The sequence below is a fragment of the Gigantopelta aegis genome, chromosome 3 (genome assembly GCF_016097555.1).
Source record: "Gigantopelta aegis isolate Gae_Host chromosome 3, Gae_host_genome, whole genome shotgun sequence".
NCBI lineage: Eukaryota > Metazoa > Mollusca > Gastropoda > Neomphalida > Peltospiridae > Gigantopelta > Gigantopelta aegis.
In genome coordinates this window covers 16,598,707-16,618,428 of record NC_054701.1, presented here as the reverse complement: position 1 = coordinate 16,618,428, position 19,722 = coordinate 16,598,707, and the positions used below count along the sequence as shown (strand labels likewise).

The following is a 19,722-nucleotide window of genomic DNA, read 5'->3' as shown; positions in this document are numbered from 1 at the left end:
ATGCAAATGCAGTAAAATATTTTTATTTTAAATTTTATTTTACTTAAAACTTACAGTATCAGCTTGAAATATTGTCATTAAAATGTAAGTTCAATGCAACTTTGAGTTAACAGATTAGGTTATACAAACGTAATTCACGTAACCAAATGGTTACCTATGTAAGAATCACATGAACTGACTTGCAGTTACCCAAGATTTTGAAACATTGTCCCACGTACACATGTAATCAGTAAAATTTTAATGCAAAATATAAACCTACTGCCATACCACAACATTTCATCTTGCATATCTGTCTGTTAGGGTCTCCACGAGTACTCGAGTACTTGGGCATAGGCCGAGTCTAGCAAGACTCGAGTCCGTTCACAGGACTAGAGTACACATGCAAGGAAGAGCACTCTCAATTAATTATATTTATTACATCGTTTTACCACATGCCCGCCTCTAGTTACAGTATAGGGCTATGAGACATGGAGGGAAAACAAAAGTTGAATGTGTGGAATGCAATACAATGGCATGATCTGGCATCCATGTTCAGCGCTGGAATTAAGATGAACAATGCTATTTTTCTTTATTCTCATTGTCATCACCCTCAAGTACTCAAGTCCAGTATTCTGGACTTGTGAAGGCTCTACTGTCTGTGGTGGTGTAAGAAGATAAAACAGATGAATGCTCATTATGTGGCCCAAGTAAAAATTATATAAAGAACCATGACAAGAGTGAAATCTGAACACAAAATTCAATCTACTTTTAAAATTCTTAAATACTCATGAAGTCTGTGATAGGAGACAAAGTCTGCATCTGCCATCAATATGACTTGCCTTATCTTTCTCCATGCCATTCTGTGGTCCAAACGACAGCAGACCCATCTGACAGTTCAGAACGCACGCATCGTAGAAAGAATAAATATATCTACGGGCATGTAGAAGCTGCTGAATGAGTCGGAAGGGGAGACAATTCACTGGGTAGAACTTCATGACTGGGTGCTCAAGAAGTTCAGACAAACCTTTAATCTAAAAAACCACAAGTTTCATCAAATAAAACCATCTTCAGTATTAAACTATGATGTGGAACAATGATCGTATCTTAAAACTTTTAAGAAACACAAGCCTCTTATATGTTTAAAAAGCACATTATTATAACTTTTGGTGGAATATTTTCTCCACGTCTCTGAGAAAGACTGGACATTATGCTACCACTGAAAATTCAAAAGTATTAAGAAACAAATAAATGTTTTATACAACATTTAATTATTTTTTTCAAACAAAATAATAGTGAAACAAATTACACTGAATGCCACCAATTATGTATAAATTTGATGTTTTAACAAGATATACATTATAACAGGTAAATGTTTTACTACTTAAATGCAAATTTTTTAATAATACAAATATTACTAAAATGTAAAAGTTTTAATAATACATATACTACTTTCTAAAATGTAAACTTTTTAACAGTACTACTAAAAGGTAATCAGTATGACTTACGTCATAGGGCAGCCTGACAATGTTGCAAAACACAGAGAGAGGAAGTAGAAACAGAACATCACTGATCACACACCAGCCAGGAGGGGTATCTGAAAACATCACCAATCATCAAGTCAGCCAACAATACTTTTAAAAACGAAAATCGTTATGGGTTTAGCTTTATGTACAAGGATTTTGTTGTACTTACAAAGTTAAAAACAAAGAAAGAAAGAAAAAAATAAATGAAATGTTTTTGGGTTTTTTGACGATGCACTAAACACATTTAATTTCAGCTATATGACATCAGATATATTTATAAGAACCATGTTGATAATAGAGAGGAAACCTGCTGCCACCACTTCATGGACTACTCTTCTCAATTAGCAGCAAGTGCTCTTTTATATGTTATAAGTTTATCCCCAGTCCAAAGTGTAAAAATGATGAAAGGAGCCATAATTGTCTCATTAATGGGTTACGTAAAAACAAACTGAGGTAAACCATTTAATTTTTGCATAACATGTCAATGATGTTCCAAATTTAATTCGTTATAACCATCAATGATGTTCCAAATTTAACTGGTTATAACCATCAATGATGTTCCAAATTTAATTGGTTATAACCATCAATGATGTTCCAAATTTAATGTGCCTCCAAAAAGGGTTATGCAAAACTAGATTTGCACAAGTGACATGCAAATAAGACAATCGTTCTCGCAACTTTTAAGCTTCTGAAATTTTTAAACATTAAAACTTGTTTTTTTAACAACCATGACTTTGGACATTATCACTTTCTACTCACAACAATTTCAGACATACCTTTATGGATCGGCAGTGGACCGAGATAGCGTCTCCAGTCATCAAACTCTTCGTGATAGATCGGTGGTTCGGGAAGTTCATTGATCTGATCATAGATAGTCTTCTCGGTTCCATCCAGCTACAATACAGATTTTAACTCAATGGCAAGTAAAACCTCAACCCAGAATCAAACACTATTTAATATTCAAATAAAACACATTAATTAGATTCCCACTATAATTTCATGATCAAAACATTTTAAAAATAAACTAAGCTATTATAATATTTAATAAAAAAATAAACTTTTGAAGTAGCAACTAATTCACATTTCTTCACATTTCTTTATACTAAAAACAGCAATGTTTAGTATGTTTTAAATTAAAATATTCTGCATAACTAGCTTGCAACCATTAAGAAATCTGAGGCAGCAAGTTCCACATATTTTCACAGCCGCTGTGTTGTTAATAAGATTCGAAGCAAGGTTTTTGAGGTTGGTAGCCCATACATATTTTCATATTCAAATAAGCAGACTTGTACTGAGAACTCATTGAGTTGGAAGACCAGGGCTAACTCTGGCATTCGCCAAATTTGCCAATTTTATTTTAATTTGGCAAAATAATTTCATTTAATAATTTAAATTGTGTTAAAAAAAATATCTAGGTTTTTGCCATTTTTGAAGTTTAACAGATGATTTGGCAAAATTATCTACTAACCCAGAGCTAGCCCTGGAAGACATACTTTAAATATAACAAGAATTCTGTGGAATTAAATGCCTAGCCTGCTCAGTGTCGCCCACAGTTCTATTAATAGATGTTAATCTCAATTCAGTTAAAAAAAACACACCTTAAAAACAAATTATACTCGAAAAAAAATCAATAAAAATTTGACGACATATAGTTTGTTACAAATGGAACTAAATGTGAAAGTTTAATGTCCAGCTAAAGGCAAAAGTGAAAGTGCTGTAAGAAAAGTAATACCTATATCTAGCCATTTTACTTCATATAGGTGAGACAAACATTGACATGTGCAATTATTTCCAAATAGCCATGCTATTAAAATTTCACGGTTGGATCTGAAACAGTTATGTTAAATATATTTACCGAGAAATCTTCCGAATCGGTGACTTGATACTGCTCCGGCATGCGAGTATTGTCAGGGTTTCCATACAGGAGAAAGAACAGCAACTCATGGACACGCTGGGCTTTGCGGAATTTGGGAAGCAAGCCATATCGTTTAGCCTGAGCCTGTCAAAAACAACAACAACAATTAGTATGTCACTGCTGGTTTTATTAACTAGAAAGGATAGCTACTTCATTTGCAGACACAAGTCATTTAACAATTTCTGCTAAATGTTTGCTATGATTAGTACATTCCTACAAGTCACAATGTATAACTGTCCTGTTCTTAAGCACTGGTTTCAATGTTTGGCTAACAATAGATACCAATTTAAAAAAAAGCTTTAGGATGTTCCCCTTTTTAATAAAGAAAGAAAGAAAGAAATGTTTTATTTAACGACACACTCAACACATTTTATTTATGGTTATATGGTGTCAGACATATGGTTCAGGACCACAGATATTGAGAGGAAACCTGCTGTCGCCATTTCATGGGTTTTTTATATGTACCATCCCACAAACAGGGTAGTACATACCACGGCCTTTGATATACCAGTCGTGGTGCACTGGCTAGAACAAGATATAGCCCAATGGGCCCACTAACAGGGATCGAATCCAGACCGATCGCGTATTGAGCTAGCGCTTTACCACTGGACTATGTCCCGCCCCATCTTTTTAATAATATTTATCCTGACATCATCCACATCCAGTAGAATTTGATCCATATCCAATGGACTGACTCCTGGCTACCCACATCCAGTTATATTATATCCACCTTTTTTTATCTCCTTTACCCTTATTGTCAAATTATTGTATAAAAAGAAATAATGTATTTGTTTTTTCTAAAAAAATTGTTTATGATAGCAGCACAACAAAGGAGTAAGTGTATATAAATCTTACTGCATCATGCTTCATATCTGGGTAGGAACGAGTGCCCAACATGCGGAAAGCCATTCGACTATTGAGAACAGCCGCATCAGGTTCAGAACCGAGGCTGGGCTGAAAATATACACACAACAATGTAATTTGATCACTTGTTTATCACCATTTTAACTTATTTATAAATGTTTCACAAACACAAAAACACTATAGCTGCATTAATATACATTCATACAAAATGACACAAAAGGTTTTAAATATAATAACTGTTCTCCAGTCTAACGTATATTTAAGAATTAATTTAACATTAAAACTAACAAAATATGGAATTTTTCTACAGTTAAACTTTTAAAGGGACATACCTTAGTTTTTAAACACTACGGCATATTTTTTACTACTGGAGCCATTTTTGTTAACTGAAATCATACTTTACTTAGATTTTATTGTTTAGATTATCCATTTCAGTACATTTGAAGTGTTTTTGGTCATCCTGGTGTTTTTAATATCACAGAATACATTTCTCATATTTTTAAAAATGCATGTGCGTCTGAGAAGTAACAATTATGGAGTCATATTTTAGTCTATTATTAGAGGGTATTTCACCATTTCAAAATCACAGACTTATGTTTCACTCAATTGTAACTGTATCCAAATGTGTTACAGGTTTGTAGATTAACTAAACTTTAAGTGTTAAATTTCACGGGTTGAAACTAGGGTCTGTCCCTTTAAGTACAGAATTACAACTATGTAAATGGTCAAATACAACATATTAAATTTAGTTGGCAATTGTCTTCATACTCTAAAATTTAATCTCAAAATATGTTGCACATTAATCAAATGCTAATTAAATATGAACGTATTTTCCACTCACTGAAGTGAAGTCAAATGACAGGCCTTTCCTAATCGTTTCCTTTTTAATTCCGAATCGTCGCATCTTTTGCTGATCAATGTTGGTCTTCAGCAGGGGACTGTCTGCCTCCAGGTCTGGGTCACATACAAACTCAAACTGAAAACAACAACAATTCTTAACAGTCGGGCGTTTACAGAGAGTTGGTGGTGATGACAACAATTCTCAACAGTCGGGCGTTTACAGAGAGTTGGTGGTGATGACAACAATTCTCAACAGTCGGGCGTTTACAGAGAGTTGGTGGTGATGACAACAATTCTCAACAGTCGGGCGTTTACAGAGAGTTGGTGGTGATGACAACAATTCTCAACAGTCGGGCGTTTACAGAGAGTTGGTGGTGATGACAACAATTCTCAACAGTCGGGCGTTTACAGAGAGTTGGTGGTGATGACAACAATTCTCAACAGTCGGGCGTTTACAGAGAGTTGGTGGTGATGACAACAATTCTCAACAGTCGGGCGTTTACAGAGAGTTGGTGGTGATGACAACAATTCTCAACAGTCGGGCGTTTACAGAGAGTTGGTGGTGATGACAACAATTCTCAACAGTCGGGCGTTTACAGAGAGTTGGTGGTGATGACAACAATTCTCAACAGTCGGGCGTTTACAGAGAGTTGGTGGTGATGACAACAATTCTCAACAGTCGGGCGTTTACAGAGAGTTGGTGGTGATGACAACAATTCTCAACAGTCGGGCGTTTACAGAGAGTTGGTGGTGATGACAACAATTCTCAACAGTCGGGCGTTTACAGAGAGTTGGTGGTGATGACAACAATTCTCAACAGTCGGGCGTTTACAGAGAGTTGGTGGTGATGACAACAATTCTCAACAGTCGGGCGTTTACAGAGAGTTGGTGGTGATGACAACAATTCTCAACAGTCGGGCGTTTACAGAGAGTTGGTGGTGATGACAACAATTCTCAACAGTCGGGCGTTTACAGAGAGTTGGTGGTGATGACAACAATTCTCAACAGTCGGGCGTTTACAGAGAGTTGGTGGTGATGACAACAATTCTCAACAGTCGGGCGTTTACAGAGAGTTGGTGGTGATGACAACAATTCTCAACAGTCGGGCGTTTACAGAGAGTTGGTGGTGATGACAACAATTCTCAACAGTCGGGCGTTTACAGAGAGTTGGTGGTGATGACAACAATTCTCAACAGTCGGGCGTTTACAGAGAGTTGGTGGTGATGACAACAATTCTCAACAGTCGGGCGTTTACAGAGAGTTGGTGGTGATGACAACAATTCTCAACAGTCGGGCGTTTACAGAGAGTTGGTGGTGATGACAACAATTCTCAACAGTCGGGCGTTTACAGAGAGTTGGTGGTGATGACAACAATTCTCAACAGTCGGGCGTTTACAGAGAGTTGGTGGTGATGACAACAATTCTCAACAGTCGGGCGTTTACAGAGAGTTGGTGGTGATGACAACAATTCTCAACAGTCGGGCGTTTACAGAGAGTTGGTGGTGATGACAACAATTCTCAACAGTCGGGCGTTTACAGAGAGTTGGTGGTGATGACAACAATTCTCAACAGTCGGGCGTTTACAGAGAGTTGGTGGTGATGACAACAATTCTCAACAGTCGGGCGTTTACAGAGAGTTGGTGGTGATGACAACAATTCTCAACAGTCGGGCGTTTACAGAGAGTTGGTGGTGATGACAACAATTCTCAACAGTCGGGCGTTTACAGAGAGTTGGTGGTGATGACAACAATTCTCAACAGTCGGGCGTTTACAGAGAGTTGGTGGTGATGACAACAATTCTCAACAGTCGGGCGTTTACAGAGAGTTGGTGGTGATGACAACAATTCTCAACAGTCGGGCGTTTACAGAGAGTTGGTGGTGATGACAACAATTCTCAACAGTCGGGCGTTTACAGAGAGTTGGTGGTGATGACAACAATTCTCAACAGTCGGGCGTTTACAGAGAGTTGGTGGTGATGACAACAATTCTCAACAGTCGGGCGTTTACAGAGAGTTGGTGGTGATGACAACAATTCTCAACAGTCGGGCGTTTACAGAGAGTTGGTGGTGATGACAACAATTCTCAACAGTCGGGCGTTTACAGAGAGTTGGTGGTGATGACAACAATTCTCAACAGTCGGGCGTTTACAGAGAGTTGGTGGTGATGATAACAATTCTCAACAGTCGGGCGTTTACAGAGAGTTGGTGGTGATGACAACAATTCTCAACAGTCGGGCGTTTACAGAGAGTTGGTGGTGATGACAACAATTCTCAACAGTCGGGCGTTTACAGAGAGTTGGTGGTGATGATAACAATTCTCAACAGTCGGGCGTTTACAGAGAGTTGGTGGTGATGATAACAATTTCAAGGAATTAAATGTCTCGCCTACCATAAAACTTATCGCTGCATTGTGATGAACATTCCTTAGGTGCAACTACAAACCAAGTTTGTTTCATTGACCTAGACCTTATAGTTTGTGAGAAACTGATCTCAACGCAAAACTTTAATGTTAAGCTTTAACAAAAAAGTTAATGCTGTCAGAAAAATAATACCTATATCCCGCCTTTTCACTTATTAAAGACGAGATAAAAATGATACAATTAGCTGACAACACAGCACCTCACAACGTTTATAAGTTATTTCTATTTACATTAACATGTTATCTATGAACCAAAAGAAAACAAATCAAGACAATACCTCTTCTTCCCCTTGCTCAGTCTGTACAAGCGTTTTGACAACCTTGATCTTTCCTTCCCGTTTGAGCCAGTCGAGAATGCGGTTCAATGTCCGTTTGTCCATCTTGTCTTTGTAGTGATCCTGTTCAGCCTCTATGATATGCTGTATTAACACAGATACACACACACGATGATTAAAAGTATATTAGTTAAACATATGGATATTATCAGATTCTACTTATAAACATATTTTCTTGTTACACACATCTAATTTAAAAAGATTTTTAAAATTTAAACTTTTTTTTGTTAATGACACAACTAGAGCACATTGATTTATTAATCATTGGTTATTGGATGTCAAACATTTGGTAATTTTTACATATAGTTTTAGAGAGGAAACTCACTTCATTTTTCCATTAGTAGCAAGGGATCTTTTATATGTGCCATCCCACAGACAGGATAGCACATAGCCTTTGATATACCAGTCGTGGTGCACTGGTTGGAACGAGAAATAGTCCAATGAGACTACCGACGTGGATTGATCACAGACCGACCACACATCAGGTGAGCGCTTTACCACTGGGCTATGTCCCCCCCCCCAATTTAACAAAAACATAATAATATGGAATAAAGATTTTACCTTTTGTATGCCCAGCCGTTGCTGCACTTTGACCTTGTGTACAAATTCAATGACCCGGTTTGCTCTAGCTAGCATCCTGGCTGTCACTTTGGCTGCAAATAAATAACAACAACCCATGAACGTTTACTGTAACATTTTGTGAATGGACAGATCAATGAATGGATAGACAGACTGATGAAATAATGGTTAATGTCCTGGAAACATACTAAATGTTATTAAGATGTCGGGGGTTTTATTACTCCTGTGAGAGTTCAGTGGTACAAAGTGTAATAGGCTGTAAGGCTGCTTGCTCATAGAACTAGGGCAAAACCAGCCAGCCATTTGATATGCTTGATAGACTAGAATTAAAGCTACATTTACACTTAAATAATTAGGAAATGTTTTATTTAACGACGCACTCAACACATTTTATTTACATATATGGCGTCAGACATATGGTTAAGGACCACACAGATACTGAGGGAGGAAACCCTCTGTTGCCACTTGTTGGGCTACTCTTTTCGATTAGCAGTTAGGGATCTTTTATATGCACTATCCCATAGACAGGATAGCACATACCACGGCTTTTGATGTACCAGTCGTGGTGCACTGGCTGGAGCAAGAAATAGCGCAATGGGCCCACTGACGGGGATCAATCCCAAACCGACCGTGCATCAAGCGAGCGCTTTACCACTAGGCTACACCTCACTTACAATAATGACACAACTACAAACAGTAAAAGAAAGTGAACTGCATTTACGCATAGATTCAAGCAATGAAGGTGTAGTAGGTGCAGGTTCTGTGTTGTCCTTCATTTCGTTGCCGGCTGCCGATGTCTCATCCCTATCCTTAGTAGCAGACGGAGTGCCCGAGTCCCTGGAAGCCTCTTCCACCTGAGAGTTAGCCGCTTTCTGTGAGGGCGACTCAAAGAAAGACTTGAGACTCTCCTCCAGGTTACCAGGGGTGGACACATCACCAGGTGTCGACACATCTGACAAAATACAAGATATCATAACACAAAGTTTGTTAAAGTTTGTTTTGTTTAACTTTTGGTAATTTTGACATATAGTCTTAGAGAGGAAACCCACTACATTTTTCCATTAGTAGCAAGACACTATCCCACAGACAGGGTACACCAGTAGTGGAACACTGGCTGGAACAAGAAATAGCCCAGTGGCCCCACCGACTGCACAACAAGCAAGCGCTTTAACACTGAGCTACGTCTCACCCTCAGGTCAGTTTACAATATATACTCTTCAAAAAAAGAAACGCAAAAGGGTACAAATGGGTTATAACTCCCGATTTTATGTTTCCTACCGGTTCATGCTTTGTGAATATAAGGTCATTGCATGTCCCAAACACATTCCCACGGTTACATTTGATAAAACGCAGCTACTGTACAATAAAGTTCCAAAATGTGAATATTTGCAAAAACGCAGCCACGTGCAAACCATGTCACCACTGCACGTGCGTTGTCTGCACATGCAACATGAACACCGACAGTATAAAAGTGCAGGGTGTTCGCTTGCCTGGCCTCTGTATCTGGCCGACAGTTGACAATCCAGGACATGCCACGTCTCAGTGAACCGCAGAGAAACAATGCCATCGGCCGACTAGACACAGGCGAATCCAGAACGGCCGTTGCCAGGGCATTCCATGTGTCCCCAAGCACCATCTCCAGACTGTGGGACCGTTACCAGCAACATGGATCAACACGTGACCTCCCTAGATCCGGTCGACCACGGGTCACTACCCCCGGGCAGGACCGCTACATCCGGGTACGCCACCTTCGGGAACGATTGACTACTGTCACCTCCACAGCCGCAGCAATACCAGGTTTGCGCAGGATATCCAACCAGACCGTACGGAACCGCCTACATGAGGTAGGAATTCGTGCCAGGCGTCCAGTTCGAGGTGTCATCTTAACACCACAACACCGTCGACTCCGACTGCAGTGGTGCCAGATTCATCGACAATGGCCTCAACCGCGATGGAGACAGGTGTGGTTCAGTGACGAGTCCCGATTTCTGCTCCGACGTCATGTCATGGAAGATGTCGCGTGTATAGGCGTCGTGGTGAACGTTATGCGGCAAACTGCGTGCAGGAAGTGGACAGATTCGGCGGGGGTAGTGACATGGTGTGGGCAGCCATCTCACACACTGGCAGAACTGACCTGGTCCACGTGCAGGGCAACCTGAATGCACAGGGCTACATTGACCAGATCCTCCGGCCACACATCGTTCCAGTTATGGCCAACGCCAACGCAGTGTTCCAACATGACAACGCCAGGCCTCACACAGCACGTCTCACAACGGCTTTCCTACAGAACAACAACATTAATGTCCTTCCTTGGCCATCGATATCACCGGATTTGAACCCAATTGAGCATCTATGGGACAAGTTGGACCGACGCCTCCGACAGCGACAACCACAGCCCCAGACCCTGCCCGAGCTGGCAGCAGCCTTGCAGGCCGAGTGGGCCACCATCCCCCGGGACGTCATCCGTACTCTGGTTGCTTCAATGGGCAGGCGGTGCCAGGCAGTTGTCAACACACGCGGAGGCCACACCCGGTATTGACTCCAGATGACCTTGACCTTGGTGGTGTGTCCTATCACTTACTCACAATGGACTAGAGTGAATTGTGAACAATCCTGCAACATTTGGTAATTATCGGACTCACCATTCAATAATTAAATCAATTCTCCAAATGTTACGACAATGTGGTTTTGCGTTTCTTCTTTTGAAGAGTATATATATATGCGAGAAGCCGCCACAACAATGCATGCGCAGGCTTTCTGCCAGAGGGTAAGAAGGATAAAATTAGGTACCCTAAAATCTTAGAAATTAATGGATACATTTTTATAATTTTTAGAAAATAAATAAAAGAAAATTGGAGGTGAAGCTTCTCATTTCAGAGATAACAGGTAGCGTCTATGACTACCATAGCTCTGCACAAAATTCAAGTATTTTTTTTTAACAGGTACTCCAAACATTTTTCAAGCATAAGGCTACTTTTCAGTGGTACTAGATGAAATAAAATTGCATACATTTTTGGTCTAGATAAAAAGGAGAAATATTATCTATTCACCAGTTTCAGAACCATTTTTCATCAAGTGTTCCTTCATCTTGTTTCTCTCTGCTGTGAGCTTCTGGGTAATTCCACTCTGTGCTTCAAACTTTTTAGAAATGAATCTGTAAGTATGAATGAATGAAAGAATGTTTAACGATACCCTAGCATAAGAATACAAATCAGCTATTAATATACAAGACATGTCAACTTGTAACAATACAATTTTCAAAATATCTTCCACCATGTAATCTTGAAAATATATACCACACTTTATTATGCACACAATAACTGAGTTAATAAAAAACCCATGTGTAATGATGTATCAGATCAGATAAAACAAGAGACATAATTTGTAACCACATTCAAACAAAACAATTAAAGGTATATATAGAGATTATTATACAAGCTTGTGTGTCATACTGATTTTACAAAATGAGTGTCAAGATTATTGTATTACTCGAGCGAGATTTCGTAAAATCAGTACAATTCACACGCGTGTAATAATTTTTTTATTATCCACATTATCCAAAATATTATTTTCGTAAATAACAAGCTAGGACCATGTCAAAACATTTCAAACATAGTTAAAAAGAGGTGACGTCATTTTCCAAAATGATGCCATTTTCATAAGCGTTTACACTGTAGAAGCCGCATTAAGTTATGATGTCGCTTCACAAAATTACATCATTCGTTGTGCATGTGAAATCATTATAACACATGTGGGTCATACTGGTTATATTTCCCTGAATATCTTGAACTATATGGACAATAAAGCAGTCTAATGTCTATAGAATTTCAGGACAGTATCTTAATGAGGTATATGAGAGAATTATAATGATACTGGGTTTATATAAATGGTAGAACTTGAGAATACTCAACGAGCTACAAGGCAATACTGTTTATGTTGTACAAGTGAATTGATGTCCTATTGAATTGTCATTATATGTCAAAATTTCAATCATTTTCAACTCATCTAAATAATAAGATTTTAAAATGTTGGGTTGTGGAATGCCAAATGAAACTGTACATGTTTAAGAAATAAATTTTAAATGACTACATGTAAAAAATATTTAAACAACTTACACTGTAACTTTCTGTTTTCCAAAGTCTTTGAGCACAGAGACAATATAGTTTCTTTTCAACAGATATTTGCACAAACACCTGGCCTCGAGTCGAGCTAGGTTAAGTCTCCTGCCGACATCATTCTGGACGAGTCCATTCGGCCCCGCCTTGTCAAACAGGTGCCAGCACTGTTGCATCAGGGATTGGCCGAACACCCAGTTACTGTCCAGTACGCTCGCCGAACCTGGCACATAAAACTAATTTTACATGTAGAAACAGCTTTTTTGGATGAAACAAACATATCAAAAATGTTATGCAAATGTTTCCGTCATATCAGATAAATAAATAAAAAACCTAACATCCAAAAAACATTAACAGCTTCTTTGGATGAAATAAACAAAGATTACAAAAAGCCTTTATTTACATTGTTACCTGCAGGGAACATTATTTTTTTAAGTATTGCATTATGACTTACTATACAAGTTTCTGATATCACTACTCTATTACACTATATTCTAAAAAGTTAAACAGCTGTCACAGCTAATCAATTTTCAAATCACTAATCAAAATTCTGAAAACAAAATATTCCTTGAAAGGCTTCCTTTACTTTGTCACTTCATTGTAACACCTCTGCACTGAGTCATTAAAACCCCATGCCTTAAACAACTAAGACAACAGATTTATGGAATATTAAACGAAATTCCATTTCGTATCATGTTTATGTCCCGAGTGAAAATTATTTCACGAGGGACATAAACATGATACGAAATGGTAGTGAGTTTAATATCCTATTTATTACCCATAATCTATCTTAATTTATATCATTCATCTTGTTTCGTTCACGTTCCTGTAAGGTTATGCACCAATTGATGACATCATCGGGTGACGTCAAAAGTGTTACGTCCCACTTGGTGTTCTAGTGGGACGTATCACTTTGATATGTACCAAGATATTTTTAACCATATGGGTAATAAATACTGTTTAAGTTATTTATATAATGATTTATGTGACATTGTTTCTGGATTTTTTTTCATGCATTTGTTTTTGGAGTAGGATGGTGGCTTTTGGGGGTGGGGGGTGGGAGGGGGGGGGAATATACCTGTGGGTAATAGGAATGTTGCAAAACTAAATAATTTGAATAAATAAATAAAATTGCTTTTTTTCTGATTTTTGGTAATTTTGTCAACATTAAAACTTGTTTTTTTAACGACAGTAACTTTGAACTTCACCAGCCCTACAAATTACACCTCTGAAAAATCCTTACAAATATCATCTTCTTCTTCCTCATCTACTTCCTCCTCATCGTCGTCAGGGTGATGAATCAACTTGAGAATTCTACAACGCTTTTCCTTTATTAATGATCTGTGGAAAAACAATTAATATTTCTTTCTTGAATAATTTTTGGAATAATTAAAAAACATAGATGCTGCATTTTGCAAAGTCATTGACTCGTATGTTTTAATCTTAAATATGATCATAGAAATATCTTGAAGTAGCTACAAAGATAAAAACAATAAATGTAAAGACATATAAAGCTACAAAAAGATTAATAATAATAAACTAATAAAAAAAAGGAATATTTAATGACATGATAGCACTTTTTAAACTATCACTACTTTGACACTTAGTCACATCAAAATGCATTTCCCATAAACCTTACAGTAAATACCACAGCCTTTGATGTACCTGGAGCCAGTGCACCACAAATGGCATATCAAAGACTGTGGTATGTGCTATCCTGTCTGTGGGATGGTGCATATAAAAGATCCCTTGCTACTAATGGAAAAATGTAGTGGGTTTCCTCTCTATGACTGTGTCAAAATGACCATATGTTTGACATCCAATAGCCGATGATTAACAAAATCAATGTGCTCTAGTGGTGTCGTTAAAGAAAAAACAAAACTTTGTTAGCATGGGGGAAAATCCCTTCAGTCCATTAAGGGTGATAATTCCTATGACCCGGTGACCCCTTGGACCGTGAGCAAGCAGAAACTTTTACTACTTAAAAAACCTCAAAAAACACAATGACAGGTTAAACACAAACTGGTGAATAACTTACTTTGTCATGTATTCACTAGCTGGAGCATCAGGATACATTTCTCGATACATGACCTCCTCAGCTATGAAATACTTCTTGTTGTTTGCCAACAGTCGTTTGAACATTATTTCATCAATGTCCTACAAATAAAGATTATTTATTTTATTCCCAGAAAATGGTAAACAAAGAACAAGGAAGCTAACTGCTATAGGATCAACACATCTTTTAATACTGGGACTTAATTATGAATTTTTTAATGAAAAAAATACATGGAATTTGATAGTCTTAAAATTGTTTGCATTACTATTTCAGAAAGTAGTAGAAAACAGCATTGACACTTACTATATATTTAATGGTCCAAAACTATCAACATTTGTATATTTCTGACATTATAATATTAATAATTATGAGCAATAGGAAATAGCTAATAAGCCCCATAGTGCCTGTTCACGATGTGTAAATGTCGCAAACTACAATTGGTACCTGTAGTGAAAATAATAGTGTATGTTGGCAACACATACATTTCGCAAACTATCATTGGTATCTGCCTTGCAAATTTGAAATGGAAATAATGCATGCACATAAATTCTGTAAGTCGAGGTTGAGGGCAGATAAAGCAAAATTTAAATGCATGCATTTTTTTCCTGCTTTAATAACACTCACCAAATACTGTTTGACAGCTGAATATTCTTCTCGTTTGTTGGGTTTCTTAACAAGATAGTTGCACACCAGATCACACAGCAGCATGTACTTTGACTTGATTGGCGTGAAAAATCTTGCCAGATGAAATAAACGGCAGTGAACATTTTTTCCAGGCTGACTTTTGGCCACAAAAAACTAAAAAATTCAAATAATATAATCCTCATAAATGATCTAATTCATGATAGAAAAATAATGAAAATACATTTAAAGCAGACAAGTAATGCATGATAGTGAAATTTCAGAGACAAACACACACAAAATCAGAAGAGTCAGATATTAATTTCAAATCTTTCAAATGGAGGAGAGCAATGCATATTTTGGCCAGCTCAGCTTTAGATTTAGGGATACAGTCCTTCCCTGACTCCACCTCACTTCTTACACCTAAGTTAATTAAACCATGTTTCAACACGTCTTTCCATTCATAGTATTTCAAGTGTCGAAGACAGAACACAATATAATTGTTCAATATGACATTTTGAAAAAATACAGACAACTTTGATGACATGGCTGCTAAATTCATCTTAACTGAAAGCAGAAACTATTAGGCAAAAAAAGTAGTTTAAAAATGGCTACCTGCTTCTTCACAAGTCCGTGTTTCTGCAGGACCTTGCAGTGGTAAAACAAGGTTTTCGGCTGCAGCTTGAAGACATCTAAACTCATGTTTCCTGCAGTTGTCACGCCGTCAGTTCGTGCTCTGCAAGAAATAATGAGTCACTACACATACACATACAAACATGAATCTATATTCATATTTCCTGGGATGGGCATTATTTCAAAACAAATATGCGACTAACATCTTAACAAGAGTACCGGTGAGGTACATGATATGCCAATCAGGAGTTTAATGGAAAACAATATCTATATTAATGAATATGTTACGGGTATGATTTGAGTCTTAATTATGTGAAATGTTTGCAATAGGATGGATGAACAGTTTGGTTTGGACCAACCCCAGTGTTCAAGATTAAAGGTTTTGTGCAGTATCCCAGTTGCATACTAACATTTCAAAATCTGGTATCCCACCTGAGAATTTAGTATCACACTTTTGCATATGGTTACCCGACATTCAAATATCAAGCAAGCCAATTTTAATTTTAAGAAATAAAAAAGGGTGTATTGGTTGAAAACATTTTATAAAGGCTACTTGCCTTTTCAGTGTTTTTACAGACTGTGGAATTACTAGGTCTAATTAAGGAACACTTAGACTGGAAGGAAACATCCCAACAAAAACAATAGCGACTCAGCGGTTCCCAGTCTTTTGCTATGTCACTATTGCTCCAGTGTAGCATTAGACTGGGTACGAGATGGGGGGGGGGGGGGGGGGGGGGGGGAGATATTGTGTTATGGCATAGCATTAGACTGGGTACAAGCTCGAATTTTTTTTATCACTTTCATTGTTTCAACGAAAAATAAAAACTCAGGATCAAAAAACCCCAACATTATATGGTATCCCGGGGGATACTGAGTTCTTGAAGTCTGGTATCCAAAATTAAAATTTGGTATCCCCGGGATATCGGGATACCATTAATCTCAAACACTGAACCCCCATCCCAAGTTGTTCCTATATGTGGTTTAATGGTTCTGTAAGCATCTGTATTCAAGATATGGTCCGGCCAAGGATTTACTGTTACCTGTAGTAGACTGAAAAATAGGTCACAGTGACCTAGTAATAGTAAGTGAAACGCCGCCATCCCAAGTTGTTCCTACATGTGAGGCTTGATGGTTCTGTACTCATCTGTATGCAAGATATGGTTCAGACAAGGATTTACTGTTATGTGCAGTAGATCATGAAAAGTAGGTCACAGTGACCTAGTAATAGTATGTGACATACTGCCATTCCAAGTTGTTTCTACATGTGAGGTTTGATGATTCTGTATGCAAGATATGATCCGAACAAGAATTTACTGTTATGTGCACTAGACCGTGAAAAGTTGGTCACAGTGACCTAGTAATAGTATGTGACACACTATTGTTCCTACATGTGAGGTTTGATGATTCTGTATGCATGTGTATGCAAGATATGGTCTGGACAAGGATTTACTGCTATGTGCAATAGGCTGTGAAATGTAGGTCACAGTTACCTAGTAATAGTATGCGACAAACAGCCATCATGAGTTGTTCAAACATGTGAGGTTTGATGATTCTGTATGCAAGATATGGTCCGGACTAGGATTTACGGTTATGTACAGTAGACCGTGAAAAGTAGGTCAGTGACCTAATAATAGTACATGACAAACCGTCATCCCAAGTTGTTCCTACATGTGAGGTTTGATGGTCCTGTATGCATGTGTATGCAAGATATGGTCCTGACAAGGATTTACTGTTATGTGCATTAGACTGTGAAATATAGGTCACAGTGACCTATTAATAGTATGCGACAAACAGCCATCCCAAGTTGTTCCTACATGTGAGGTTTGATGATTCTGTATGCATCTGTATGCAAGATATGGTCCAGACAAGGATTTACTGTTATGTGCAGTAGACCGTGAAAAGGAGGTCACAGTGACCTAGTAATAGTACGCGATAAACTGCCATCCCAAGTTGTTCCTACATGTGAGGTTTGATGGTCCTGTATGCATGTGTATGCAAGATATGGTCTGGACAAGAAAACGTGAACAGACGGACGGACAGACAATGCCATACCATAATACGACCCATAGATGGGCATATAAAAAGACACTTACTTGGTAACTGTAATGCAATAATTAATTTAGATCAACAACCACCATTTTGAGCCACCTGAATATAGTTTTACTTTGCTGTTGCATACCCATTTCCAAGTAACAATAAACACATGCACAACTGTTATTACTTCATAATAACTACAATTTAAAAAATTCAAAAGACTGGGTCATTTAAATACTACATATACAAGTTCAAGGGCCTTCTTAACTCTGTTAAAGGTGATACAGCTGTACCCAAAATTTAAGGTCAATATCTTGAGATATTACAAATAGAAAAAGTCCAGAAAACTATATATGGTATGACTGTAATATTTTCCAAGTTCATGGGCAACAACTGTTAAAAATAGGCAAAGCTGCATGAAACAATTTCATTTCAATATCTTGAGACAATGCCCAAAAAAAGGAGAACATCTAAATGAATGTTTTTCAAGACTGAGTGCTAGTTGGATGGAACAGTCATCCCAAAGGATATCAGTATCTTTAAACATGGGCAGAATAACTATAGGTAGTACAGATGAATGGACACAAAACATACATTCTTACACACCCGTTGGTGAGAACACCATGCATTATTTTTGGCTACACATGGTTGTTAACAAATGTATGTGTGTTAACAATTTCAAGACTTATGACTGGCTGCTCCTAACTGATGACCAGGTCACCAATGCAATACAACCAATGAAAAACTACATGATGGACATCAATTAGACTGTGACATATAGTTACACTGACATTCATGCGTCTGTGACGCATAAGTCAGCTACAAGTGCAATGGCTGTAAATAACTTTTAGTTGAAAAAGATGTTAAAATTTGCTTAAAACCTGGCTTTTGAGGACATGTAAGAAATAGAATAATACATTCGTGTCTGTTAGATATCATTTATCTCACAACTCATTGTTTAAAAACGTATCAAACTCGCTTTTGCTCGTTGTGAGATAAATTTGTGAGATAAATGGTATCTAACGGCCACTTGTGTATTATTCTCTATGTCCACTCTGGTTGGACCAGTTGATGACTAATCAAAATCCACACATGTACCGTATATCGCTGTGTATTAGCCGACTTTTTGATACAAAATTTATCAAGTCAAAGGCTGGGGTCGGCTTATCTAAGGAGTCAACATTTTATTGGAAATGTAAAGTTAGAATAGTGACGTCACGGCTCGACTCGATCTATTGTCATTATTGTGCTCTGCATTTCCGCTTTCATAAAGGTTTAATATTGCATTTTAACACAAGCTATTACAAATAAAAGATATTAAAATTGTATATATATGTTCATCTTTAATAAATGTTGGTGTTTAAAAGTTATTTAGTAATATTTATCTGTTTAAACAACAATAAATGGTGACCGATCAAAACAATTTCGGAAAACTTCGCAGGTCACGTGTCATTACAAAACTGCTTACTAAACCGGTGAACACGTTAATTGTTCCAGCTTCATTTGTTTTGTTTGTCGGCTTGGGATTAATCGACACGGGTGGTTGGGTATGGTAGGGTATAGCCGACTAGTAATGAAAAGACCGATTAGCACAATCAACAATACAAACAGTCACTGTGTTTTTAACGTGTGGCTGCAATCAAGAATGTTTAGGTATATTTCGCTATCTTGGTACTTATATTTTACGAGAAATAAATTAACCGGACACTGTTTCTATAAATAGAAATCGGCTACTGCTTCCGGATAAGTTTGCTGTGACAAATGACGTTTGAAAGCAGATGTACTTTGTCATTTTGTAGAGACCACACAG

General features: G+C 37.7%; 1 protein-coding gene across 2 annotated transcripts in view; it reads right to left on the bottom strand.

Moving 5' to 3' along the window:
* LOC121367596 (general transcription factor 3C polypeptide 1-like) overlaps positions 1-19,722 on the bottom strand; it is a 236,243-nt gene that overhangs the window by 211,187 nt on the left and 5,334 nt on the right. For both annotated transcript variants that reach the window (XM_041491869.1, XM_041491870.1), the window contains exons 6-20: positions 15,861-15,981; positions 15,249-15,422; positions 14,607-14,725; positions 13,812-13,909; positions 12,569-12,791; positions 11,504-11,607; positions 9,175-9,405; positions 8,436-8,527; positions 7,818-7,958; positions 5,123-5,257; positions 4,273-4,371; positions 3,358-3,501; positions 2,279-2,396; positions 1,485-1,573; positions 819-1,010 (exon numbers count right to left, since the gene is read on the bottom strand). In XM_041491869.1, the coding sequence (XP_041347803.1) occupies positions 819-1,010; positions 1,485-1,573; positions 2,279-2,396; positions 3,358-3,501; positions 4,273-4,371; positions 5,123-5,257; positions 7,818-7,958; positions 8,436-8,527; positions 9,175-9,405; positions 11,504-11,607; positions 12,569-12,791; positions 13,812-13,909; positions 14,607-14,725; positions 15,249-15,422; positions 15,861-15,981 (2,080 nt within the window). The remainder of the gene's footprint in view (positions 1-818; positions 1,011-1,484; positions 1,574-2,278; positions 2,397-3,357; positions 3,502-4,272; positions 4,372-5,122; positions 5,258-7,817; positions 7,959-8,435; positions 8,528-9,174; positions 9,406-11,503; positions 11,608-12,568; positions 12,792-13,811; positions 13,910-14,606; positions 14,726-15,248; positions 15,423-15,860; positions 15,982-19,722) is intronic.